General features: G+C 37.2%; 1 protein-coding gene across 1 annotated transcript; it reads left to right on the top strand.

Moving 5' to 3' along the window:
- Positions 1–1,159: 1,159 nt before the first annotated feature.
- On the top strand, positions 1,160–11,172 carry MRPL39 (mitochondrial ribosomal protein L39). Its single transcript, XM_062573080.1, has 10 exons — positions 1,160–1,271; positions 1,711–1,917; positions 2,273–2,412; positions 2,882–2,981; positions 4,690–4,757; positions 6,047–6,159; positions 7,360–7,425; positions 8,661–8,814; positions 9,629–9,676; positions 11,025–11,172. Exons 1-10 carry the CDS (start codon positions 1,220–1,222, stop codon positions 11,130–11,132), a joined length of 1,056 nt encoding a protein of 351 aa, XP_062429064.1. The 5' UTR covers positions 1,160–1,219; the 3' UTR covers positions 11,133–11,172.
- Positions 11,173–11,658: the final 486 nt, after the last annotated feature.

The raw sequence follows: 11,658 nt of genomic DNA, 5'->3' as shown, positions 1-11,658 counted from the left end.
GTACTGAAGCAAGAGAAATCAGTCCTCCTGGTTCTCCATCTGGCTTCAACAGAAGTGTTTCCATGGTGGAAATTTCTCTGTAATTGCATCTTGCTAGTATTAACAAATTTATCTTTTCAATGATGAGTTTAACAGAACAAAATTTCTTACATCCTTTAGTTCCTAAAGGCACTAATTCAATGTAATTGTTTGACATTTGCATCCTTGATGGCTGCTCTTTGTCACTTGGAGATTCAGCTGAAGACTACCATAATCAAAATTGTAAAATATAAAACAAATTCTGATTAAGCACATTTTAACTTTGGCCAAGCAACAATTTTCTTAGGCGGGCAGTTCTTGCCCAACTTCATGCTTGGCTTAAATCTTACCGGGAGGAAAAGTGGTAGAAATGTTTGTGATTGCAAGTGGGAATTAGCAGTATGGAGTCAGAGTAATAAAGGAAACTTGGCTGCTTTTGCAAAATGTTGCTCTCTCCCTATTGCTCAACCAGAGCAAAGAACAATTGACTAAAGATCATTTCACCCAGGGACCTTACTGTAGTCATAAATGGGGTAAACTCACAACTAAATATTTGCAATCAATCCTACACGGCAGTAGAAAACACATCTTAAAGCCATTCAAAAACTGCAGCTAGCAAAGACTTTGGATGATCAGAATGTGTTTGTTTCATGATCTCACCAGCAACGTTTCTCTCTGGGAGAGCTTGAAGGTTTTGTGTTTGACCTACAGATACCTGAGTGCTTTGAATGAGATCTTACAGCTTGAGCATACTGTGCTTGTGCTGGTTGCTCCTTACCCCAGAGGAGGCACTCCTTCCTCTGCCTGGACTGTTTTCTCTCAGAGATACACAACTGATTGCCCAACTCATCACTTCACCAGTCCTCCAGCTTGTCTAGGAACAGGCCTGTAACTGAAGCAGATCTTCTCCCATTCAGCTCCCGCTTACTAGTGTTGAGCCATCATTTTGCAACGCAGCTGCGATGCGAAGAGCTGCCAGTAAGGGACGGTGGCGTAGCGAGATCCACTCACGACGAGGGCGAGCAGAGAGACTGCAGGTCACCCCCACAGCACAGCCGACGCAAAGCCGCTCCCGGCCGGGCGGCGGCGGCGCGGTGCGGTCGGGCGGGCGGCGGCGCCCGGTCTCGGCGGCGGCCGAGGGCGGAGCGGCGCCGCCCTTTCCGGCGGAGCCAAGGAGGGAGGCGGCGGCGGCGGCAGGAACATGGCTGCGCCCTGGGCCGCCCGCTGCCTGCGGGGCGGGCGGGATGGCCGCCGTGAGTCCCGGCGTAGCGGCGGGGTTGGGGTTGGACGGGCTCGGCCGCTGCCGCTTGCCGGGGCCCTGCGTGCGGCGGCGCTTGGGCCTGGGGGCGCCTCGGTGCCGCTTGCCCCTTCCCGCTGCCGTCCGGTTGCGCAGAAATGGCGGGGGCGAGGTGGGACCCGTGCTGAGCCTGTGCGCTCGGCACACGTGTTTACGTTTTCGTTCTTTTAGGGCTTTTTGCTGTGGCTTTGTGTAAACATTGCAGCTACCACGAACGGTTTGGCCGGGGGGGGGGGGGGGGGGCGCTGCTGAAGTGCTCCCCTTAGTGCATGTTAAGATTAGTAGTGCAGTGTCGTGTCCTCCTCTCTGTACGAGGAGAGGCTGTGGTTTGTATCGTACAAAGAGGCTTTGGAAACTCCCTGTATTGCTTATTTTTAAACCATTTCTTTCACCAGGGTTCATCACCACACCGTCTACTTCTCGACTGACCTCAGATGAAATTATTAGGATGCGTAATGAGCTCTTCACCAAAGAGAAAGAGAGACAGTTATCTCTTCATCCGCGAATTGAGAAAATTGAAGTAAAATACGTTGGCAAATCTCACCCCGGCAGTGTTTTTGTAATGAACAAAGCTTTGTCTACTCCATACAATTGTGCCATGCGTAAGTGAATGGACTCTTAAACTGAGATTGTGCTATTGGCACTCCGATGAGTTATGCTGTCAATTAAAACATTTACAGTCCAAACTTGAAGTGTTAGTATTATTGTCATTTTTGTGACCAATATAAACGTCATCTAGTCAGACTATTTATACTTATTAAGTGTAAAATACACTTGCTTTAAAATATGTCTGTAACCCAGTAGGAGCTAAGCTAATTTTATAGTCTCTGTTGTAGCTCATCCTTCCAGTTTTGCAAAGTTTTTCTTTGCAAAAGTAAAATTTGCAATTTGTTGTTAAAAATGCGGGAGTCTGAGGAGTAATGTTAATAACTGTATTTTTTTCCCCACTTTCTTTAGACTTAAGTGAATGGCATTGCAAGAAATCAGTACTAGCTCTTGTGGATGGTGAAGTTTGGGATATGTATAGACCCTTGACCAAATCATGTGAAATTCAGTTCCTTACTTTCAAAGATGAAGATCCAGAAGAAGTAAACAAGGTAAGTCTGTATCTTATACAATTGCAGGTAACTCTGATCACAAGAGCCTGTGTGCGCCTCTTTCAGTTCCATGTCCATCTGCTTCCTTGAGTTTGGTTGTCATGAAGGTTTAGATATTTTTAACCGTTGCTTTGCATATTATGGTTATAGTTAATTGGACCAGGGTGTTGGGCTAGGTGGTGTGCAGAGACTCCTTTCAACTTACATTGTTGTAGTATTCTACGATTACGGGTTTAAATATCTCTGGGGAAACATCTGAGTTTATATTTTAAGTGCATTTTTTATTTTATTGATTGATGTTTTAATTATCTCCAAATGGAAGTTTAAATTCTAAAGAATATAATGTTCGCGTTGATAGTTAGGCTTATGTCTAATATTGATATCCTTTTGCAAGAAATAGCTGATTTCTATTTGGTATGGGTTATTGGTTTCTAGGTAATGAGTCTGTGTTTTGAAATTCTCTTCACAGGCCTACTGGCGTTCCTGTGCCATGATCATGGCATGCGTGTTAAAGCGAGCTTTCAAAGATGAGTACTTGGTGAATCTGATTAAAAGTCCAGAAATACCAGGTGATACAAATATTTTATAATTGACAGTCTTGTCTCTTGCTGCTGTTTAAGTGTGTGTCTAGGAAGTAGTGTTATAAAATCAGAGGCTCTTTTTCCAATGACTGAAGGTACTTAACATTTGTATGTATATTAAATAGTAAATGCTTGTCTTAGCCTTTAAATATGATTGATGTATTCAAGTAATCTACAATTTTTACTGGATTATGTTGCCAAGCTTTAAACTGTGTTGACTTAGTGACCTGTACATAAGCAGCTAAGATGTATGTCTGCTCTGAAGCTCCTAAACCATTCTTCCCTGTCAGTCAGCATGCTGAGGACTAAACCTGTGTTCTATTGCAATTTATCCAAATAGCTAGGAACATGAGAAAGGCATTTAGGTATGATATGTTTCTGTGTAATTTTCCTTAATAACTGCGTAATCTTGTGAGGACTCAAGTTACCAAAAGGTTACCATGTATACCTCAAAGAGAGAAGAGAAGCCTGAGGGGGGATCTTATCAATGTGTATACGTACCTGAAAGGAGGGTGTGTCAAGGGGACGGGACAGACTCTTTTCAGTTGTCCTGTGTGACAGGACAAGAGGCAATGGGCAGAAATTGAAGCACAGGAAGTTCCGCCTGAGCGTGAGGGGGAATTTCTTCCCTGTGAGAGTGACGGAGCCCTGGAACAGGTTGCCCAGAGAGGTTGTAGAGTCTCCTTCTCTGGAGATCTTCAAGGCCCGCCTGGATGCAACCCTGTCTAACATGCTGTGGGTGACCCTACTTGAGCAGGGAGGTTGGACTAGATGATCTCCAGAGGTTCCTTCCAACCTTACTGATTCTGTGATACTGAAGTACAAACAGAGTTTTGCTTATCTGTAATCTGATCTAAAATTTACAAAAGTGAGAAGACAAAGAGAAGAGAGAGGTTATTTGACTAATTAAACCTGACTTCTTAGGCACTTGATGTATAAGAATCTAATTAGTTGCTGGTTAGTTGATCACTACTGATGCCCTTTTTAGCAACTTCAGAATTTATCTTGATTGTCAGGTAAGCATAGAGTGAGCATTTCAGTTCTACCAGCATTTGGAGTAATCTTGCATACTAAATTATATAGTTATAGTTTATATATAGAAATAGTGTGAGTTTACTGGGTTCATGAATTTGATTTTTAAGATGGCAATAACTGAATAAAAATACATGAATAGAAAACTGAATAAATAGATCTTATACTACTTCAGAAATTTCATTTCCTGCTGCTTATGTCACAGATCAACATTTTACTTCAGCCCAAATGTTGTCTGATGACTCTAAGCAAAAATTCCCCTTTATAACTGTACAGTGCAATTTTACTTTTAATGTGTGTTGCCACACAAAGGAAAAAATGTGAAATGCTCTCAGAGTGGGGTTTTGTCCTTCCTTCAAGTTTTGAGAGATTGGGAGAGCTGGGAAGCAGCATAGGTCTTTTTTTTTTTTTAATAGGAATATATATTGTAGCATCAAAAAATTTAAACTAAATTGGAATAAGTATTTTTCATGCAATGAGATGAAAATGATAAAATTTGAATTTGCCATTTGACTCTATAATCACAGCTGAGAACATTTTATGATGGATATTTTTGTGATCATCCTGTTTTTCTTCTCATTCATTTTGTTTTATTTAGGTGAGTTGTGGCAATGAAATACTTTATAATAAACCATTTTTTTCCTCTTTACAATTGGAATTACAGTGATCTCTGGAGCTTTCTGCTATGATGTAATTTTGGACAGTAGACTCAATGACTGGAAACCAACAAAGGTAAGCACAATAACTTCTCATTTGAAAAGTTGAATAGTTTACATCCTTGTCAGATGGCTTTTTGGCAGGAGGAGTTGGATTTTTTTTTCTCGATAGAGGATATATTTACACTTTTTTTTTAATTTTAAATCAGGCATATAATTTGGAAGCTAATCTCTGTACTTACACATACTGGCTGTCATTGCAGTGCAGTCTTGGAGCATGCAAACTGGATTCCTTTCTGATAAGATTAGATCAAGAGATGTGCTCCAAATACTTAAGGATTTTAGATCCATGGGGCTAGACCAGCTCTAATTGAAAATAAAATTCCAAAAACATGGTGTAGCTGTTGGGACCTCTGTGCCATACGTGTTTCTATTCTTCCTCAGTCAAGCTTACTTGGTAATGTAGATGTAGACTTACAACTCTTATGTGAACAGAACTCTATGAAAGTAAAAATCAGTGTAATTTGTGTGTTTTCAGCGTTTTCAGTGCTTTACTGCAAAATCAATTTATTGCTCAAGAGACCCATGAGTGCATTCAGTTGAAACTCTTCTTAATAGTTTTTATTTTGTGCTCTTCAGTAAATCTCATCATCTACGGACTTTTAAGTCTCATAACTGTTTAGTGGTCTGTGTGATTATGAATATTTTACTTTTCTGGTGCCTATTCTTGTTCTCATGTCCACGTATTGGGAGAAGTATGCATGGCTAATGAAGCAGTATTAATAAAATGCAGAATTCTTCTTCAATATGATCTTGTAGTAGAAGAAACTTAGTTTGAAAGAGTTTTGAAGTGACATTAAACATATACTACAAAGTTTCTCCTGATAACACTCTTATCTAGTGACAAATTGGAGTATGTAAAGCTTTGGTTTCTGGACCAGGGCAGTCAGTTGCTATTTATTATTCAGTACTTTATTCTTTTTTTCGTCAAAATATAGGTCGTTTATAATGAACGATGACGCTGTGGGAAACAAGATACGTAAATGAATGCTTAACGATAGCAAGTTTGTGTGCATATATCAGGGTGGGAGAACAAGTGAGTTTAATATATGTTGAGTCTGATGGAAAAATGCCTGTTGATTTCACTGTGCATAGAATCAGTCCAATTAAACGGTGATTATCTTTAGCAACAGGTAGCTGATAAATATTAAGAGTTTTAGCTCTATTGCAGTGTTCTTACATTTAAGATCTATAGTAGATGATCCTGACTGCTTTCAATACTGTTTGATATTTTCCTATGCTTTGTTATTAAGTATGACTGAGAAACAGTGGTGACAGTTTATATGTATAAATTCCTTTTTTTAGGACAATTTCCATTCTCTTACAAGGGATGCCAGTAAGCTAATTCATAAAGATTTGCCCTTTGAAGTGCTGCATGTTGAAGCAAAAGTAGCATGTGAAATGTTTCAGCATAACAGGTAAGTGTCTGAGTTCGCCTTTCTTTTAGAAAAGTGCTTAGAAGTTCAATTAAATATCTTCTGTTTCATATAAGTCTAAAATAAGATGTGACAGATGAGGTAAGAAAGTACTTTTTCCACTACTGTGAGCATATTTCCATTCTCTTGCTTATAGTAGCTGATCTCATTTTTAATCTTCTCTTCAAAGATCAACACCAGGTACCGCTATTAGAAGTAATGTTGTGAGGAAATGGAAATAGTTTAGTATTAAGCTTCAAGATTTCATCAGTTCTGTATTAGAGGAATTCTGGTGGTTGACTCTGCATGGTAGTTGCTGTTAGCTTTTGAAAGGCTTTCACATTCAAAGAAATACGGAATTTTAATTTATTGGTATTTTTCAAATGAAGGTTTGATGCCATACTGGAAGGGGTGCTTTGTCAAGAAATGTTACTGAGCTCTACCAGGGAATAATAGGTGAAATTCTTTGGCCTATGCTATAAAAGGTCAGCTCAAAACAATGTTTGTCCAGTCTGCTTAGTTGAAAGACCACTTAGGCAATATTTTGGGGTAAAACTCTTTGGTCCGCAACTTTTGGGTGATTGGAGAAAGATGGGGTGAAATGAGAAATAGTGTATCATTTTGTGAACCAGAATAGAATTTTGCTTGATGTTAAATTTGTGGTGAAGTAACTAGCATTTTTGGATTCATAATCCACATCCTAGTAATGTGACACGCAGACTCTCTCTTCACTATATTGGCTAGCAGGCACTGACGCAGTTGGGAGCTAACTCCTGGAGATGACTAGAAGCATTGTATGTATGTCTGTGTATGTACAAAGAGCACGGATTGCTCTGTGGTGTCTTACAGATTACTAGCTGTTCATGACCACCCGTTCCATGCAACCAGTTTAGGTGATCTGATGGTGTCTGCTAGTCTTAGCATCTGACTTGAGAAATTATTATTTTTGTTGGAAGTAATAAGTTCCTTTTGTCTTTCTAAATAAAACTATCTTGAGGGAGCATGGCTCTCCTATAAGATGTGTATTTTATTCCAATCTGTATTGATATGTTTCATATGAAATTAAGAACTTAAAAATGTTTCCAAGCTCACCTAAGTATGAATATGATTTAAAAAAATGCTCCTGATATAAATCTTTAAGTATTTTCATAAGAGTTACCTATCAAAGCTAAGGATTTTTTAATCCTTTTTTGTCTTGTTCAGATACAAAATGGAGATGATAAAACAGAAAGCTTCACAGAACAGTGAAGGAATTGTGATGTTACATAGGTGAGTAAAACTGAAGTTATGTTCTGTAATGATTTACTAAAAGATTTAATTATATTGCAAGTAATATCTGCAAGTGAGAAGGGTAAATTGCTTGTGATAGTTTTTAAAATTTAAGATTGTTTATATTTGTTATCATCTGTACTTTGTCCTAACTTTTTTCTTATACAGCCCTGATTTTCTGATAGTTAACACTTAGTGGCTGTCCTTAAGTTTCTAAATTTTTTAAAATTGTAAACATGTAGGTGCAAGGAAGTCTTATTACTTTGAGTGCTTTTATTTAAACTCTAAATAAACCTCTGGAGATTGACAATGTGAATGAAATACAAGCCAAACACTTGTTTAAAAACCAGTGCCAGCATTGTCCAGTGGATTTATTTATTTATTTATTTATTTATTTATTTGCCAAAGTTGCCAAACTTCACCTAAATGTCAAGCTACTGTCTTGTAGCATTGGAGATGAGAATGGAACTGGCTCCTGGAATGCAGGCTAAGATGTAAAATTCTTAGGCTGGAGGCAAGAATCTTGTTGTAGTTCAAGGGATTTTTGACTTGCTTAGGCTTGTGTGAGATACCAGTTCTCTTAAGTGTCTCAATTGTTTTCCATTTGATTTTGGAATCTATGTAAATGAAAAGATGTCTCTGCAGTGATGGTTCTTCACATTTTTGAATGATATTATGTCTGTTCTTCATACCTTTTTCCCCTCCTACCACTCTCTAGTTTATTGAGTAGGAAGTAAAATGTGCCTAATTACTTTCCAAAAGAAGAGTATGTTCTAAAGATTCTTTTGTGTGTCTTCTTTTTGTCTCTCACCTTCTTTTCTTTTTTAAATTGATTTGCAAATTTCCAAAACATGAAAAAGAAAGCCTGTGCAGGTGCTAAAAAGGTACTGCTGGGAATGTATGATCTTGGAGACAAATCTTTCTGTGGAGTGTGGTAGTTTTACACCACTAGAAAGTGAAAATGGCTTCAAAGATTTGGGTCTTTCTCTGGTCTTGAGGTTTGAATTTACTAAATTCATTTTAGGGAAACTGTGCTACCTACACCTCTGCTGCAGAAACCTACAAATGATGAACTGGAGGTTTGTCTAGAATTGGTTTGGGATTTGGGTAGATGTACTTTCTTTTTTTACAGTGTTGTATAGATAAGAATTAGCTAATCAAAAATGAAAACAAATGAGTAAGCTTGTAAATCTACTAGAATATATTTTTGTCATCGTTTTTTTGGCTCCCATCAGGTTTGGAGACTTCGTAGATGTCAGTGAAGGCCCTCACATTCCAAGGACAAGTTTCTGTCACCAGTATGAGATAACAGCAGCCCATGATCTTCAGACTAACCAATCTGAATTGATAAGGAGGTTCCAGGGTGTGTCCCTGCCAATTCATTTAAAGGTAACTAACCCATTTTCTACAGATTTTTCTTTTTCCTTTTTTTTTCTAAAGAACATGTATTTGGCCTGTTTTCAGATTTTTGTTATACATTGTGCTGGTAATTGAATATAAGTCAGAGGTAAAGGCCGAGGATAATGATTGCATTGATTATTTGAGTTTCCTTTTCCTAATAACTATTTTGAATGTGAAATCAGAACTTCAAAAAAGCATCAGAGAAATCATATTGAAAGTGTGGTTTTGATTGTGTAGTATGTGTTTTTTTTTTTATTTTTTTTCCCTTTTTTAATTGCATGTGCCAGCTAGTCGTTTACCTTGTCTGCCACTGTTTATTCAGATTCAGGAAAAAATTAGAACTTAGAATTTATACTCGTAAGTGATGTCATATCATAAAATTCCAGCAATAATCTGTTTTGAACAATGGCTTTGCAGAACTGTAGGTGGGGTAAAGAATTCATTTTCTTCCTCCTCCTATTGACTTGCATAATTTTGCCCTGGGTTCTAGAACATGTGCTGTTACCTACAGCAGGGGAGTTTTCAAGGGACAAGTAGCCACACCGTTTGAATTCCTACTTTTGCCCGTTAGCTCCTCAGTGATTGCATAATGTATAATAAATGCATGTGATCAACAAACATTGATTCAAGTCCTCTTTAATACCCTAAAGTGACACAAGCAAATTGGACACTTGAACCATAAGGTGTAATTTCTGATTAAGAATTATGTTTTTGTGCCTATATGTTCCTATATGTCAGTCAAAAACTATTCTGTAATAACATTTTTGCCTATAGTAACATTGTTCAATATCATTAAATACAGGCTCACCATACCGTGTGGCACAAATTGTTGGAAAGGTCTAAGAAACTGGTAAGTCTAATAGTGAAGTATAGCTTACCAAATACAAAGGTTCGATGTCATACTGTAGAATTTGAATGATTAGAGATGGAAAATATTTTCAAGAACACTTCTTTAAGGAAAGAATCCTAAGCAGAAGATAACAGGTAAAGAAAAGTTGGATGCATGTGATAATATCTTAATATCAACAATTATATTGATAGTATCTATCTTACCAACATCTTTGTTAATAACTTAATATCTTTGTAGTAGGGAACAAACTGATATTTTTTGATGTCTGGTTATTAAAATGTATTTTACCATTTAATAAAGGCATATGCAACTCAATTGACATAATCTGTACTATTCCAAAAAACCCAGAGCAAATTTTGTCAGTGTTATTCCGTTATGGAAAGACTCTGAAGATGTCATCTTGTGAGAATCCCACATGTTTTTTATAATAGCCCCTCTAAGCTGTCATTAAGTAATTGTCTTTAAATTTAAATTATATTAGAATTTCTCAATTTCATCTCTAGGATTAACATTGGCATAATCTGTCTGTAAAATTTAAAATTACTTTTCCTGTTTTAATCACGAATATGGAATAACGGAAAAAACCCTCAAATTGGAATAATGTATTTAGGCTTATCTAGATACCTGGATAAATTTAAGTAGAAGTTTTCTGCTGCAGGTATAAGAAAACACAAGCAACCATGTTTTTATAAGTAAATGGAGGATTGAAAGTTAGTACCACTGGGTGAATCTAGGCAGAAGTTACTGGAGGTAAAAGAAAAGACTCTTTTAATAAAGTAGACATGCCTAGTTTTGATTTTTTTTTTTTTTTTTTTTTTTTTTTGTTTAAAACCTGCATAGAAAATAAGAAAGCTTCCTGTGAACATTCACCCATCAGACAAATAGCGTTTCCAAAGTTGAAATGGAATCTTCAGAGGGAAGCTTTACACTGACCGAACTAATGCAAAATAGCATGTTGTAGGATAAATAGAACTGTAAAATATCATATACCATATATAACCAGTGACTCACTTTCAAAGCATGACAAAACGTAGGGGAACTTGTTAAGAATTAAATAACAAGTTTCAGAGCCTTAAAATCAAATATTTTTACCTTCGTGACAGCAGAGAGGAGAAAATACCTTGTGTGTGTACTGAAATCAGTTAATTAAGGGTGTGCTCAGAGCCTAGTCCAAACAAATTTAACAGAAAACTAGCATGAAGATGCTTCAAATTCAGGTCAATTTGGGGGACAATGATATATGTTGTTGTAGGCTGTCCATTCTTGATATAATGACAGTATGAGGGGAGGATTTCCAGGAGGAAAGGAGATATAAATTATGTTAAAAAAAAAAAAAATGTTTCTGCAGGTCACTGAAGAAAGATACTTGGAAGCAGAAGGCGGCAGTAGTGAGACAAAAGATGGAACTGAAGAGGGAAGAACTGAAGAGGGAAAAACCAATCTAAATTATAATTAACTTCTAAATGTACATAATAAATTTTTTTTTTTTTACGTGACTTATTTGTATTATATGTTAAATATATTGGTTGATTCACCTGACTTCTGTGGAGTTAAGGATAGGTACAAAGCTAATATCCCCCATTTCAGTCTGTGTTGATTTGAATTTTTGGCCACTGTTACAAAAGTACAAATTTGAATTTTTTTGAGTAATGAATGCTTTACTTGTGGTAATTCATCTTGCAATTACCTGTATACTTAACATTAATTGTATATGCCCAGATGTTGCACTCTGTGGTTGGTGGTTTGGCCTACAGGCTATAATTGAACAGGTAGCTGGTAGGGCCATCTCCTCTATCCTTATATAATTTCAAGACTGTTCATTTGGTCTTCCATAAAGTAAATACTGCTTTGCGTTTTCTAAATAGATGTATCTATTTCTTGCTGGATCTTCATAATGAAATTCTGCTGACCTCTTTGCTTTCTGCAATAGAAACTCAAGACTAAAAAAAAATGAAAAGCCCTTCTAGAAACCTGTAAGCATT

This window comes from Rhea pennata, chromosome 1, assembly GCF_028389875.1.
Source record: "Rhea pennata isolate bPtePen1 chromosome 1, bPtePen1.pri, whole genome shotgun sequence".
NCBI lineage: Eukaryota > Metazoa > Chordata > Aves > Rheiformes > Rheidae > Rhea > Rhea pennata.
The sequence above is the reverse complement of the archived record's forward strand: the minus strand, read 5'-3'. Positions and strand labels throughout refer to the sequence as shown.